Consider the following 15,783-nt stretch of genomic DNA (forward strand, 5'->3'; position numbering starts at 1 on the left):
CATTCATTAATTGCCGCGCTCCAATATCAACATGTTTAATTTGACGAATAGGATTCCAAACCGTCATTAAAATGAATTGAATTTGACTTAATAAATTAATTAACTAATTGCCGCACTCCAATACCAACGTGTTTAATTTGACAAAGCGGATTCAAAACCATCATTAAAACGAATTTCATTTGGCTTCATTCATTCATTCATTGCCGTGCTCCAATATTAACGTGTTTAATTTGAAGAAAAGGATTCAAAACCGTCAGTAAAAGTGGATTTAAAAATTCGGACGAAATCACAGGGAGGAATTTTTCCTGTTCCAGCTCGGAAGTGCCAACACTGCCTGATCTTCCCTCCCCATGAAACTCATTTCAGTTCTGTGATGAAAACCTGATTTAAGGTATTTTATTGAAAGTTTTCATCAGGAAAATGAGCAGTCAGGCAGCACAAACAATGCCAGGAATGACTCCCTGCATTCCCAGCAAAAGCAGAGCGACTTCATTCTAACAGAACAAACTCTGAACTGTTATTTCCAAAGTTTCTTATCAAAGCTAACTGCAAAACTTATTTCAAGCTGCCCCGGTACCTAAGCAGACATTGCAGCTACAAACCCCAAAGCACAGCCTCAGCTCCCTCCTGGAATGTGGAAATCTCCTGGAGAAGGATGCCAGTGAGAAACACCCCAGGGGCTTCTCAAGTCCAATTTCCCCTTGGGATTTGGGGAAACACCTTGGGATGGAAACAAGGATGGAGTACTCACACATTTCCTTGTTCCCAATAAAGGGATGCACCCCACACCCCACTGGAGAGGGGCAGCAGCCACAGCTACCTCAAACTCTCCTCTCTAGCCTGCAAACAAAGGGCAGCTAAAGCAAATTAATCAGCAAATTAATTAATCAGAAAATAACGGCTCTATTCACCTTTCTTTCAAGTACAGCAACACAGAAACGTCAGGTTTCCTTGGCTGATGATCCCTGCCTTTGAAGCCAGCTGCTCCTTGGCTGCAGAGTTTGGAAGGAGATGTGCAAGGCAGAGAGATCAGCTTAAATCCACCCAAAAATCCACCACAGCACCCTCTGGTTGGGAAGGCAGCACTTGGACAGGACTGGAATTTCCTGGAAGAGCTCCAAGGCACGGAGGAGCAGCCCACTAAGCTGAAACCTTCTTCCTGTTGTGCTCAGCAAACCACTGCTCGCTGTTGTCTGCAGCCATGGCCTGCACAAAGACAGGGGGATGTGCTCAGGAGGGATAAATCATGTTTTAACCACTAGTAAGGAGAACTGACACTGAAAACCAATGTTCCCTGCCACAGCAAACAGTGTGACCAAGACAGTGAGGCTGGACAAGTCCAACCAGGGCACCAAGTGAGCTTTAAAAATTGATTTATCTTCCTTACCAAGCCTGGGTAATTTGCTTCTAGGATAAACTTTATTATTTTATTAACAAAAAATTAGATTTTTAAAATAAATTTGAAAACTATTAAAATAACAAAAATACGGAAATGCAAAACAAAAATACAATAAAAATACTAAAATGTAAACGTTTTCAAAATAAATAGAAATGAAAATAAAAATATATACTGAAATATAATAATACAAATAATAAAAATATAAATAAAATTGAAAATAAAAATATATACTAAAATATAATAAGAATAATAAAATAAAAATCTAGATAAATGAAAATAAAAATATATACTAAAATATAATAAGAATAATAAAATAAAAATCTAGATAAATGAAAATTAAAATTAAAGTATATAATAAAATATAATAATAAAAAAGAAAATAAAATTATGAAAATAATAAAAATTAATAAAATAATTTGAAATATAATTATTTTTTATGAGAAAAATTACATGTATCTCTAATCAGGAAGAAAATGAACATGCAGTCACTTACATCATCCAACAGCTTGGCACCATTAGGGTCCACCTGGGACAGCTCTCTGAAGGCTTCATCTCCCACAAAACAGACTTCATGGCCATCCTGGAAGGAAGCAGCTCGGTTATAACCAATGGCAAGGGGAAATGTAACCCCATTTTAGTCCCTGCTGCCAGTTCCACTCACAGGATCAGCCAGAATCACCACCTGCACCGTGGCTTTGCCAGGCGTGTCCAGGCTGACCAGAGGCGTCAGAATCTTCTGATTCTCCTTTTTCATCAGGGCTTCGATGCCTGGCAGCTGAAAACAGAACACAAACTAAAATCACCTCACTGTCTGCTGAGGATTGTTTTGTTAACACCAAGAGAGGCCTTGCCCAGCTGTGGGCTCAGAAGGGCTGAGGGAAGCGGGGCTGGTACCTCGTCCTTGGCACAGGCGAAGGCGACGCGGCCGAATGCGGTGCCGTGATCCACTGCCCCTCCTACAGCCCTCAGCTCCAGCTTGCACTGCAACAGGAAAACCCAGCCTGGCTTGCAGGGACACTGCTCCACTGCTCTCCAGGCTGCAGCTCTTCCTCCAGGATCTGGTGATTCCAAAATCCCACCGAGCCAGAGCAAACCACAGCTCTGCTCTTTTTAAAAGCTTCCATTCAATACAGCTCCAATTAAAACACTCATAATTAAAGGCACAGCTGCTCTAATTAAGAACTTCTTTTCTTTTAAGATTCTGTTCTCAGGAAATTGGTGGTTTTTCCAAGGACTGACCTGGTCATCAGCATAGCCCAGCAAAGCTCTTTGTTTCTCCTCATCCTTCTCGTATATTTTCATCCCAAGCAAGCCAGACCAGTAGCTCACAGACTTCTGCAGGTTTGAGACACCCAGGGTTACCTTCCACACGGGATCTTGAGGATTGCAATAATTTCAAATTAGCTACAAACATATTATAGGTTTAAACCCACAGTTCATGTCATTAGTACTCTCGAGAATTAACAGAGAAATGATTTTAAAAAAAGTTCTGTTTTACAAAACGCCATCAAAATAAACACACTCTGATACCCCACTGGTAAATCTGTGCTGAACACAAGTGGGGGTAAATATTTCACCTTGCTTGAGCTGCTCCTTGTCTTCCAGGTAGAACTTGTATCCTCCTGGGGCTTCAGTTTCAAAGACACCAGAGGTGACCTCTTTGAGGGGCCACCCCATCTTCTTGGCATTGCTCACAGCCTGGCTGGACACCAGAGTGATGCCCTAGAGAGGACACAACACAATCCATGGGGTGGATGCAGACACATCACCTGTTTTCACACAGAAAACACAAGAGCTCCATCTGCTGCCAGCCACTAAATCACAAAAATAAAATTATTAAAATAACAAAATAAGAGTGTTTTCCTGCAGCAAGTCCTTCCCAGCTCAGCACTCCATGTTGGATCTGGCAGCAAACACCAGAGCAGAGCTCCAGAAATGTTTTCTGGACCTTTAAGTGAGCACAAATCTGCTCCTCCATCTCGGAGACAACCACAAAAGCAACACTGAAGTGTTTAAGGGACCAAACAGCATAAAAAAAAACCACCAGCTGGTACAACCCATACAACAAATGAGCTTCTAATTATTAAGGTAAATCAGTTTATCAGGAGAAGGGTTGGCTGCTTGGAGTGGAACTCACCAGGAAGTCGTTGCCCAGGCGATATTCCCCAATGCCATAATTGTAAGTCAGCTCTACCACAAAGTGATTGTCCTCTGGTCCATAGCCCACCATGGTCTTGCTCCATTTTCCATCATAAGGGCTGGAATATCCATATTATCCATATTTTAATGTCATTAGTGTTGAAATGAACCGCCAAGAACTGCAAGTATTTGTGTTTCAAGGAGGAGTTGCATTTCTAGAGTGAGATCACGGCAGATTTGACCCCAGGCTGTCATTCATGGCCATATGATAACAGCAATTCTACCTCATTAACAGTGCTTTAAGGGCACAGGCTGCTCATTAGCTGCAATTACATAATCACTTCCTTATTGCTAAGTAGGAAAGGGCACCAAACTGTAAGATTCCTTCCACTTCAGAATAAAATGTGTTCCTCTTTCTTCTTTTTTTCATTCCTTTTTCTTTACAAAAGCCCTTGGGGCTACCAGGAGGGATTTTTAAGTCGGGAACCTTGATAGTGCCATGCTTATACAAACAATCAGTGGGACTGGATGTAATAATGAGCTGAGAAATAATTCAGTTAAGTATCAACCTATAGCTGTGGTATTTATGTTCAGTATAACCACCACACCTACACAGAGTGGGGGGCTGTAGGCTCCAAGGGAAGAAATTTAACAAAAGACAACACAACCCTGACTTTAGCGTGAATAACAGCTGGGGGCACTCACTCACCCGTTGCAGGTGGCCTTGCAGCCCTCCTCGAACTCCTCGTGCCGCAGCACCTGGAGAGCCACAGCACGGCTTGGGTTGGGAGGGGACCCGGAGGATCCATCCCCTCGCTCCAACCTGAAACGCCTTCCCCAGGCCCGGGGGAGCGGGCGGGAGCGGGGAGGAAACGGCTCCTGTCCCGTCCCGTCCCGTCCCATCCCCATCACCTTCCCATCCTCACCCTCACCCTCACCCTCATCCCACCCCATCCTCATCCCCGTCCCCTGGGCCGCGCTCCGGGCACACGGAGGCCGCAGAGCCGCGCGTTCCCGGCCGCAGCCGCCGCCCCCCGCGCCCGCCGGCCGGCGCTGACCCTCATGCCGAGCAGCTCCCGGTAGAACCGCGCCGTGCGGGCCCGGTCTCCCACTTTGAAGACGAAGTGCAGCGCCCTGCGCGCGGCCATGGCGGCGGCGGCGGCGGTGACGTCACGCGGCGCTGCGCGGTGCCGCGGTGACGTCACGGGGCGGTGTCATGGCGGCGCCGTGGCCGGCGCTGCGGCGGGCGCTGCTGAGGCCCCGCGGGCCGCGGGCGGAACCGGGCGGGCGGCGCGGGGTGCGGGCGCTGCGGCGGAGCCCCGTGCGGGTGCTGCAGCCGCAGAGCCCCGCAGAGCCGCCGCCGCCGCCGCCGCCCGCCGTGGAGCGCAGCGCGGCCGCGCCGGGGCTGCGGTACGAGAAGGCGGCGGCCGGGGACCGCAGGCTGGGGTGAGCGCGGGGAGCTGGCCGGGCCGGGCCGTGCTGCCCCTCAGGGCCCCGCTGGACCGGGGAAGGGCCGCCCGTGGGAGGGAGGGGGGTCTGACAGGCGCTGCCTGGCTGAAGGCACCGGGAGGTACCGGGGAATGGCTGGGTTGAGGGAGCTCACAGCCCGTCCCGTTCCACCCCTTACCGTGGGCAGGGACACGGTGGCTCCAAGCATCATCCAGCTTGGCCTTGGACACTGCCGGGGATCCAGGGGCAGCCGCAGCTGCTGTGGGTAACCTGTGCCACGGCCTCGCCACCCTCACAGGGAAGAATATCCCCAATATCCCATCTAATCCTGCCCTCTGGCAGCTTAAAGCCATTCCCATTGTCCTGGCACTCCAGGCCCTTGTCGAAGTCCTTCACCAGTTCTCATTCAGGTACTGAAAAGTGCTCTAAGGTCACCCCCGAGCCACCTCACCCAGCCTTTCCTCCTAGGACAGGCGCTCCATCCCTCAGATCACCTCCCAGGGGAGCTCTGAAGGTCAGACTGAAGGTGTTGTGAGCATCACAGCCACATTCCCTGAATAATTTCTCCACAGAAAAGTGGTGACTATTGCCAAGTCAAAGAAGTTTCGGGATAATCACGGGAAGATTCTGCTGGAGGGGCACAGGCTGATCAAGGATGCACTGGAGGCAGGGGCTGTGCCACAGACACTCTTCTTCAGCACCGTGGGGCACCTGAAGCTGCTGCCTGAGGCAGAGATAAAACGAGCCAGCTTGGTTAAGGTGAAATTTGAAGACATTAAGACCTGGTCTGACCTCATAACTCCTCAGGGGCTTCTTGGTAAGTTGCCTCTGAAACAGTTGCAACACTGCCCAAAGGGAAACTTTCCATATTTAGGGTAACGACTCTATTAATAATCTTTCCTTAAGACATAGTACTGCTGGAAAATAAGTTTTCCTTGGCAAATGACAAACTCTGCTCAAACTTCCTTTAGGTGGTGCTTTTCCTAACACTTCCTCCAGCACATCTTTAGTGAGATTTGGGCCAACTCTTTCAGAGCAGGCCTCTCCTTGGGGTGGGTCACTCAGAAACCTGTCACACTTCATTTCCTCAGGCATTTTTTCCAAGCCTGACCCTGCCAAGATGTCCTACCCTGCAGCTCAGCTCGCCAACTCCCTGCCACTGCTCCTCATCTGCGACAACATCCGAGATCCAGGAAACCTGGGCACTATTCTGAGATCTGCAGCAGGAGCAGGCTGTGAGAAAGTGCTGCTCACAAAAGGTAAGAGAAAAGTTTGAGTAGCTTGGGGGTAAGGCAGGGAACAAGGTGCCTGAAGATGTTCCCCAGAGTTCCGAAGGAGTGGCTGGCACGGTTGGCTGTGCTCTGGATCCCACCTTTGTGTGGATCCCTGTGCTGTCACTGTTTCTCTCTGTTCCTTCCCAGGCTGTGTGGATCCATGGGAGCCAAAGGTGCTCCGTGCAGGCATGGGGGCTCATTTCCGTGTGCCCATCATCTCCAGCCTGGACTGGGACTCTGTTCCCACCAACCTCCCTGCGGGCATCCAGGTCTGCGTGGCCGACAACAACGACCCCCGGAGCACATCCCTGCCCAGAGGGGCCGGCTCTGCTCCTGCCAGCACAAAAGCACCTGTGAAATCCAGCCCCAGGGCTGCTCCTGAGCACGAGGATGAGGAGGGAGCAGCCATCCCAGAGCTGGCTGTGCAGCATTACTACGAGGACTGGGCACGGGCTCCGGTGGCCGTGGTGATCGGAGGGGAGACCCAGGGCCTGAGCCTGGCTGCACTGGGGCTGGCAGCCAGCACGGGGGGCAGGAGACTGCTCATCCCCGTGGTGCCAGGCGTGGACAGCCTCAACTCTGCTATTGCTGCTGGCATCGTGCTCTTCGAGGGCAGGAGGCAGCTGCTGTGGAGGCACAAGCAGGAGGATGGCAGGCAGAAGTTGCCTGTGCCAGGCTGAACTGTTTGGGTGCTGAAGGAGCACCTCTTGCATTTGGTTCCTTGAGGGTTAATAAAAGAGCAGCTCGTGCTGTTTGGTTTGTAGTAAATGAGTATTTAAGGCTGGGGAGTGCTGGGATGAGTGTGTGGCTCCCGGTGGATGTGGTGGCCACACGGTGATGCTAGAGAGAAAGGAAGGGAAAGGCTGGGTAGCAGCCTTGGCCTCACTTCAGCCGGTTCCCCCCTGCTCCAGCCTTTTCATCCAGGAAATCCATGGAGAGCTCAGATCCCTGCTCTGTGCTGGCCCAGCCTGGCTGCTGCTGACAGCGTGTGTCCTTCCCAGCCTGGCTGCTGCCTGTGGTTTTGGGTCACAAAGACCAGATTGCTGCTGCCTGAATGGGTCCTGCCTGTGCTTACCCAAATCCTGTGCTCTAGCAATCACTCCAACCCTGCCATGGCCAGGCCTGTGCTGTGGGGTGTCCAAACTCCTGCCCACACTGCTGGGAGGTGCTGGGCTGCTCCTGGAGCTGCTCCCCAGTCAGTTCATCACTGCTGAAAACACGGGAACCCCTGAAATGTGCAAAACACAGGCTGGGTTTATACAGGCCGGGCTGGCAGCCATTCCCAGCTCCTGGCAGGGCGGGAAGCTGCAGCAGGATAAAAGGGGAGGCCCTAATCCCGCCATGGCTGACTAATGAGCTGAAAGGGAGAAGCAGTGGCTTGCACAGCACGGGCTATTCAGGCTGGGAACGCCCCAGTGGCTGTCAAAGGGCTCCCTCCCTCCTGGGGAGCTCCGAGCCATGCCAGCAAAGCAGCACCGGCAGGGGCTGTCTGAGCCCAGGGGGAACACACAATCAATCCCTGGAGCCACCTATGCATGGGGTCAGGCTGTGGGCTCCTGTCCCCCACACACGTTTCCTTTCCCTGACAGCAGGACCAGCAATCGGCACCTCGGGACGAGGTCATTGTAACAGTTTTATTACAAAGTTCCAATCACCATGTACAGTTTTTACAATGTCACTTTTCAAGGGCTCGACTGTGCTGCTTGGGTTAGGGAGGGAGGGGTTTTTTTCTTAGGGTTCGGGAGGGGTTTTTTTGGTTATTTATTTTAAAGAACAGCACCATTAACGTTGAGTTTGGGACACACCTACGAAAAACAGCTCAATCAACTAACACAGAGGGGAGAGGACAATTCATACCAGAGAGAGGGACGAGAGGGGACAGGGAGAGCACAAGGAAGAGACAAGAGGTGAGGGCAGCCCGGTGGTGATCCTCCTCCTGGCTCAGAGTGGGAGGGACACAGGGAATACCCACCCATGGCAGGGGGATGGAGCCTGACCCAACAGCCAGCGCTGCCTAAGGCTGTCGGTGCTTGGAGTGGGGAGTGGGAAACCCACAAGGGAAGGTCTCACCCCCAGGAGGAAGAGCTTGGCTGTGCCGTGGTCTTTCAGAGGTTGTCAGCAGTTAAGACTTTGTCTTGGCCTTGTCAGGGCACTTTCGTGGGAGAGAAAGAACTGGCCAGGGGCGATGGGGACAGTTTCCTTATTGCTTCCTGGAAGTCATTTAGTCAGCAGGGGTGGTGAGAAAGGAAAGAAGGGGGGGAGGAGAAAGAAAAGAGCCCCAAGAACCCCACCCACTGCCTGATGCATACGCTGGGAAGAACACCATGCAAAAAGATTTGCCTGCTAGCTAGTGCCGTGTATAAAATAACAATACTGTAACAGTTCTGGCCTGGTTATTAGAGAATATATCACCATGAAGCACAAGCGAAGTCTCCAAACGCCAACAACTCCCTGCTGAAAGTGCATCTCAAGGAGTTTGCTTAGGAGAAGGATTCACTGCGTAAAACAAGGCACCACAAGGAGGTTGGATACTGGGTCGGGCGTGAGGACACGCTGGAGAATCCACAAGCGGCGGAAGAGAGACCTGGTTTTAAATAACGTCTGTTGGCACAGGGCCCCTTAGATGGGCTCGGGTTTTAGCTTGTCTGCTAGAAAGTCGCTGACAAAGGCTTCCACGATTTCAGGTGTGATCTCCTCCACATCCATCACGTACTTGGCCCTGGCTGACATGTCCAGGATGGTGAGCAGGGGTGCAGCCTCGGGCAGGTTGGTGTAATCCCGCAGGGAGTCGGTCATGTCGTCCTGGAGGCCAAAAGGAGAAACACAGAGGAGTCAACAGCAGAGCCAGGAGACCAGGAGCAGTTTGCTGCTGCCACAGTGTATCCCAAGGGGCTGGGCCTTGCACCAGCACTTGCAGGCAACATCCATCTTGGTGCCGGCTCTGCTCGTGGTTTGTGTCAGAACCAAACTGGGTTGGTTTATCCCAGGTGTATGGAACATACACTCCTACAATCCAGAGGCACTGCTCCCAGACTGACTGACCTGCTGCCCCGGCCACCCCAGAGCCTCTGGGACATCCATAGCTCAAGGAACTGGGGACAAGTGCTGAATGTGGGGACTGCCAACACAGCCACGGCCTCGCTGCTCACCAAGGGTGGGTACCAAAGGGACCCAAGTGCACGCCCAGAACCAAACAAAGAACGGGAATGGGATGAAGACTTGTGCTTTGAGCCAACGATGAGACCCCACCAGCAGGTCCCAGTGTCTGGACGCACACAGGAGCAGCAGGCTGCTTGCAGGGGGAGAGGGCTGCCCTCCCCTCACCCAGGCAAGGCTCAGCTCTGGGCAAAGGCAATGATTTATCCCTCCCAAGACTGCGGGATGCAAAGAGGCGGCAGTGGCGCGATTCATCCCCGAGCCCAGGCTGCGCCGCACGCGCGGCGGGGCGTTCCTGCGCGCCCCTTGCGAGGGGCAGGAGTGGAATCCATCCACCTGGTTGGCGGCCGGGGCTCTGCAGTGCTGGGGAGCTCCGCTCGCGCCTCCCCTTCCTTTGCAGGGGTTTCTGGCGCAGCTGGACCACGTGGCTGGAAGGGCCAGCAGGGCTGGGCTCGTCGCCTCAACCGCCCCCCACCCAGGTGTCGGGACGCCTCGTCCTTTATTTACAAAGGCACCGAGGAACATTTTTAATCAATGCAAAATCGGTCCAGACGGTGCTGGGAGAGCGATGGGAGGCGCCTGCTCCGGCCATGGCCGGGCTGCTTTGTGCGTGGGGGCCAGCGGAGCCCCGGGGCCAGCGCTCCCGGCTATTGAGGTGACGGATGAATGGGATGTGCCGGACGCTCCCCATTCTTCGGGCCGGCCGCCGCAGGGCCGTCGGGAGCTGCATGAATAGCAGCAATGTTTCACTACAGCCGGCGAGCCGGGCTCTGGGGGAGGGGGGAAGGTCCCGGACCCTCCCAAAATAGCCCTTTCCAACAAGGGACTTATTCAAGGGTGCAGGGCTGAGCTGGGATGCTCAGAGACCCGTTACGGTGGTGGGAGCGGGAGCGGCTGCACGGAGGGGGCCCAAGGGGCTGCGGGAGGTGGCAGTGGGGGCCTGGCTGGCTGGGGGGGCCTGGGTGTGGCACTGGGGACCCTTTTGTCGCAGGGCGGCTCCGGAGGGCTCCGCGCATGGAACACTGCGGCTGTGACGTGGGCGGGCAGGGACAGAGCAGGCGCAGCGGCTGCCACCTGCCCAGGCCCTGAGCAGGGATGTGGGAGGGGAACTGCAGGCCTGGGGGTGCTGGGAGTTTTTTGACACAAAACCTTATTTTGCCAGACTGCAGCAAGGCAAAGTGTCTATGCAAGGCAGGCCAGAAGTCCTCCAGTTTTCCCACTTCCCATTCTCTCCAGCAGATCTTTGACTTGGAGCACTGCAGCCTGCACATGCCTCAAATGCCATCCCAGCCAAGAAAAACATGGTCAGCTCAGGGAAACAGCCAAAATTTCACTAGCTGGGCCAGGCTGAAACTCAAACCCTGCTCCTCTTCCCCTGCCCAGCCACTTTCCTGCCTGCACAGCCTCAGGGTTGAGCAGGCAGCAGCCCCACCATGGCAGCTCGGCTCCCTCCCACCTCCCACTGCCCCACTCTGCCTGTCCCTCTCCCACCTTCAGGAGCATCTCTGAGCAAACCCTTTGCTAGAAGTAATATCCAGCAAGGAGAGCACAGATTGAGCCAGGCCTCAAGTCTGGCTTTGCTCTGTGCTGCCTGACATGTGCAGTAGCTCCATGCCTCAGTTTACCCCCTGAACAATAACAACAGCAGTACCCAACTCAGCTCAGTCCCCATACCCAGCAGGACACAGTCCTGTGCTCTCCTCTCACTTACCTCACCCGCCACGAAGAAGAGCAACGGTGCCTCCTCCTCTTTGGCTTTGTACTTGGCTATGATTTTTTCAGCTATGGGCTGAATCAGTTGTTTCGCTGCCTCCGACTCCCCATCATCCTCTGAATCTGCAGGGGTTGTGGAGACAAAACAAAAAGAGGCAAGGCAAAAAAAGGAGGTTAGGATCAAAGGATGCAAACGGGCCAGGCACTGGCAGCTCTGTCCCACAGCACCACCAGGCAGGAAGCCGGGGCCCGGATGCGCCGCACTGACTTCAAAGGCACACAGCTCTGGAGGAATCAGGGAAATGCACTACTGGGAAACACCAAACTGAAGAGCAACCCCTGCTCCCCAAATACTCCACTGCTCGCTCCCTGGTGCTGTTGGTGATGTGCAGGGACAAACAGGCACAAAAAAGCTGCTTTGTGGTTTGAGCATGTTTTGAAGACCAAACAAAGGCGCTGATCTGAGGCTGCTGCCACCCCTGCCTGCCACCCACTGTCCCCCTGCCTCAGGATGGCTGAGCTGCAGCTTCACTGCTCCAGTCTCAGCACTGTGAAGGCAGCTTTGATTTGACAGAGGTAGGGCAGAAAGAGATGGCAGCATCAATCAAATGCCAGCCACCACTGAAGTTCAAATAGTGAGCTGGAAAGAGGAGAGTCCACGTCCTGGGGAAGTGTGGAGATTAAAAGATTCCAAACTGGGGACAACTTTTAGGCATTAAAGGAAGAAGGCAGAAGAGAGCCCCTTGTCTCCCCTTGTGGTCCCTGATGTAACCACCACGACAGGTCCAGTCCCAGCTGGGACAAGCCATGCCCATGCCAGGAAAACTCTCTGCCCTTGCTTCACACATCCCTGTCCTCCTCTCCAAGCAAAGCAGGAGATTGCAGAGATGCTGCATGCTGGATTTCAGGGTCTGTCCTGCGTGCAGGGCAGTGATAAATACACTGACTTGGGGGTGTCTGCAGGGATTGTTCTTCCTACAAACATCAGCTGCTGGCAGTGCTCCAGGCAGCCCTGCACACTCTGGCTAACCCAGCCCTAACCCCTCTGGGGAAGGAGGAACATCAGTCAGCATTTATTCAGCACCAGCACTTGCTAAGCCTGCCTTCTCCTGGGGGTGTTGCTGCCTGTGCAGTGCAGGCACTGGTCTGCTGGGGGTCTCCCAGCAGGACAAAGCTGGCCAGGAGCCCCCATTCCCAGTGCCTGCCTTGCTGCAGCACCAGCTGCATCTCTGCCCCAGCACATCACTGGTGGGTTTCATCAAGACCATCCAACCCCAAAAGCACTGAGCAAGAGCCCCAGCTGTTCCCCTGATGAGCTGTTTGCAGCAAGGTGATAGAAAAACTTTGCTCAGAGCAAGATAAAAATAACTCTTTGCAGAGGCCTGCAGCGCCAGCCCCAATCCATCAGGCTTGGCGTGGCCAGCCGGCCCTTCCCGCGTGAGGAGAGGATTTTTGGCTCTGTGCTCACATCCCCTGCTGGGCTCTGCTGAATAAATAACCAGGGTCAAAAGGAAATCTGAAAGGGAAGAAGGAAAGGAGCGAGGGCCATGTTATCAGAGCTGCAGAGGAGTGTGTGCTGCTCACAAAGGGCACATGAGGAAGCGGGACACGAGCCCTGCCCTGGGCCAGGCACAGGACCAGCAAGGCAAGGGGGGCTCCTTCAGCACACCCCCCAAACTCCACACAGCACACAGGGGACAGATGCACCCCCTCAAGAGCTCAGGACACCTCAATTCCCTGCCTGGGATGCTGTGTGAACCCCAGTGCTGCCCACCCAGGGCTCAGCCTGCAGCACAGCTCACCCCAGCCATGCCCTTTCCTGAGTTATTGTGTCCATTGCTGGCAGGGAAGCAATGAAGAATGAGCCATCTGTAGCTCTAGGCCTGTTTCTGACTGCAGGGAAGCTTCATGTGTGGGTTAGCAGTGAAAGGACAGGAACTTTGGGGAAAAAGCTTGCCCTGTCCTGCAGCCAGGAGAATTGAGGGAATCAAGGACCAGGAGAGCATGAAAGGCTGCTCTGTCACAGCCCTGTTCAGGGCTCAAGCCCTGAGCTGTGGTTTCAAGAACAAATCTATAATCCCTTGCACACACACTTCCTCTTACTCCTCTGTAGCATCACGTGTGCCTGAAGTCCCTGCTCCAGAAAGGCTTTTCCCATCTCCACCACCACCAGCTGTGACAGTGTATTTCTCACACTCCCAACAGCTCATCAGCATTCCTACCCACAGCCACCACCACACCTTTGTTGTGACAGCTCCTCTGTGCTGCCAATCGCTGCTCCAGTGCATCCCAGGGTGGTGTGGGGGAGCTGCAGGAGCTCCATGGGCACAGCAGGCTCTGGCAAACCCCTGTGAGCTGCTGTGGTACAGGAAAGGGGCTAAGGGGCTTCCAGAGGGAGCTCTCTCCCCCACTGGCCTTTCTGTGAGCACACAGTGATGGAAAATGGGAATGATATCCCTTCCCAGGCACCTTGTCATCACCAGAGGCAGGTCCCCAGCCCCGTGGCCAGCTCTAGCCAAGCTGGCAGGTGACCCAGCCCCCTCCCCCAGCACAGGCTCTGCTGTCAGAGCAGGGATGCTCCATCCATACCTACAAAGAGAACGAGGCAGGGGCCCTCATTCAGCTGCACGGCGTTGGAGTCGGTCAGCTCCAGCACGGGCTTGGGGTGCCAGGGGAACTCGCAGCACTCGACGTCGTTCAGCACCTCCACCCGGCCCTGCCGCGTGATCACCTCTCCCTTGGGGTCCAGCACGATCAGAGTGGGGATGCCTGCAGTGGAAAAAAACAGCCAAAGCATGAATGGCCAGGCACAGGGTGTGGGGAGAAAGGCCTTTTCCTATGGCCTCTGGTTCTGGCAGGAGCCCAGCGAGCCTCCTGCCCCTGTGCGGCTCACCCAGCGGGGATGGAGCTCCCTGGATCCTGTTTCCGTCCCAGCAGAGCACTGAGAGTCAGGAGCCAGAGCAGGAAGCTGACAGACAGCTCTGGCATTGCCTGCCTCTCCCTGCCCTGCTGCTGTCTGCTGCCCACGGGTGCAAATCCCACTTGCACCACCATCCCAGTGCCCAGATGTGGCTGCCTCTGGAAGAGCCCAATTCCCAGGAACTCACTCTCAAGGCCTGCAGACAGCAGTGGCCAGGAAGCAGGGTGTGTTCCTTCCCAGAAGAACACCGTGTATTATTGCCCCCACAGCCCTCCAGCACTCTGCACTAATGGCCCAGCCATTTCCACAGCACATCCCTCTGGAGACTAACAAAGCTGTGCAGGAACGTCCAGGTCTACAGGATCCTGGCAGGATGTGGCTCAGGGGATATCCAGTGATGGTCTGGCCCTTGGGAAAAAGCAACATTTTACCCTGATCTATGGGGCTGAAAAGTTTAGTCATAAAGGAGAAGCTTTGTACAGGAGGTGAAGAGAGTTGCAGCAGAGGCACAGCACAAGTCACAAATCAAATGTCACTGCAGTGGGGCAGGTTGGACACCAGCTGGTGACCATCCCATCTGATAAGCACCAGCCTTCAGGCCACAAAACAGCCACGGGTGGGTCACACTGGTGACTTCATCTGGAAAGCACACCATTCCTCTGTCATCAGGGAGACAAAGAAACATCCCACAAGGAAGGAAGAGGGGACAGTGGGATCAGGCCCCAAGGGACAAATGACGTGACCAGCCTTAGTGCCAAGTGCTGCTGTCATTGCTCATCACCTGGGCTTTGCCCTGCTCCTTCTGCAGCATCTCCTACACCCAGCAACATCCCTGGCAAGCTGAAACACTCGTGCCCTTCATCACAAGGTCCATTTTAAAGCTCATTTCTCAGAAATACCCTGCAGAGCCCTTCCCTGAGCAGGGGGCAGGCAGCGTGGGTGCCCCTGCCAGGCTGCTGGCACTGAGCACTCCCGTGTTTGTCCAACAGTGAGTTACTCACAAGCCCTCGAATCGGAGGCGTTTCTCTAGGAAATACTCGGCCATCTGTGTGTCCCGGCCTCCTGCAGGTCCAGGCAGCGGCCGCATTCCCGGCATTCCAGCCCTCCGAATTCCTGCCTGCGCTGGGGCTGGTGCTAAGCAGCAGTGCAGGAACCCGCCCAATGGCTGAGCCTGCAGATCCTTAGGGTACGCCAAGAAAACCATTTTGTATCACAAAAAGGCTTATTCATTACCTGCTGGTAATTCAGTGTAGCCCCAGGGCAGGGATGGGTTAAACAGACTGGAAGGAATTGGGAAATCTCACGCTGGCCCTGCCCTTACAGGCACAAAGTGCTACTGACACCAGGAGAAGCACGCAGTGCCCAGCAGCAGGCAGGATTCGGATCTTGGTCCTTTTAGGGTTGCCAACCCCACCCCAAACGCCTGCTTTCCATCCATTACACATGAGGGACAGGCTCCTCAGGTCATCAGTCAGCCTGAGCAGCACTCCCAGGCACAGGTTTCAAACTAGCTTTGCTGATTTGGGAAAATTAAGGGCTCAATTTAGACACAGATCGCTGTGATTCTGCAGCTATCAAGGATTTCATCCACTACTCAAAGCATTCCTTTAGACTTCACCTAATTTGCATATGCAGATGATTCCCCCTCCCTCCAATACCCAGCCATTGAACCTCCAATTGCAAATACAAAACTGAATCAAAAACCAGAATATTTTTTAATATAATTCACATCC

The 15,783-nt window shown here is 53.7% G+C and overlaps 3 protein-coding genes across 3 annotated transcripts in view; 1 reads left to right on the forward strand and 2 right to left on the reverse strand.

The window, feature by feature from the left end:
* Positions 1-151: 151 nt before the first annotated feature.
* Positions 152-4,707, reverse strand: GLOD4 (glyoxalase domain containing 4). The gene is made up of 9 exons (XM_084219063.1): positions 4,597-4,707; positions 4,248-4,297; positions 3,537-3,657; positions 2,977-3,121; positions 2,639-2,775; positions 2,294-2,380; positions 2,061-2,174; positions 1,893-1,979; positions 152-1,206 (listed from the first exon to the last, which is right to left on the reverse strand). The coding sequence occupies exons 1-9, from the start codon at positions 4,684-4,686 to the stop codon at positions 1,141-1,143; spliced, it is 897 nt and encodes a 298-aa protein (XP_084075189.1). The 5' UTR covers positions 4,687-4,707; the 3' UTR covers positions 152-1,140.
* A 47-nt stretch (positions 4,708-4,754) lies between these two features.
* On the forward strand, positions 4,755-7,008 carry MRM3 (mitochondrial rRNA methyltransferase 3; the record flags this gene model as incomplete). The annotated part of the gene is made up of 4 exons (XM_084219249.1): positions 4,755-4,984; positions 5,560-5,804; positions 6,079-6,246; positions 6,409-7,008. 4 exons carry the CDS (start codon positions 4,755-4,757, stop codon positions 6,939-6,941), a joined length of 1,176 nt encoding a protein of 391 aa, XP_084075375.1. The 3' UTR covers positions 6,942-7,008.
* Positions 7,009-7,906: 898 nt separating this feature from the next.
* Positions 7,907-15,783, reverse strand: part of NXN (nucleoredoxin) — a 46,678-nt gene continuing 38,801 nt past the window's right edge. The window contains exons 6-8 of the mRNA XM_084218888.1: positions 13,720-13,899; positions 11,129-11,253; positions 7,907-9,063 (exon numbers count right to left, since the gene is read on the reverse strand). Coding sequence (XP_084075014.1) covers positions 8,881-9,063; positions 11,129-11,253; positions 13,720-13,899 — 488 coding nt within the window. The 3' untranslated portion in view covers positions 7,907-8,880. The remainder of the gene's footprint in view (positions 9,064-11,128; positions 11,254-13,719; positions 13,900-15,783) is intronic.

This window comes from Fringilla coelebs (genome assembly GCF_963513975.1).
Source record: "Fringilla coelebs genome assembly, chromosome: 20".
Classification (NCBI taxonomy): Eukaryota; Metazoa; Chordata; class Aves; order Passeriformes; family Fringillidae; genus Fringilla; species Fringilla coelebs.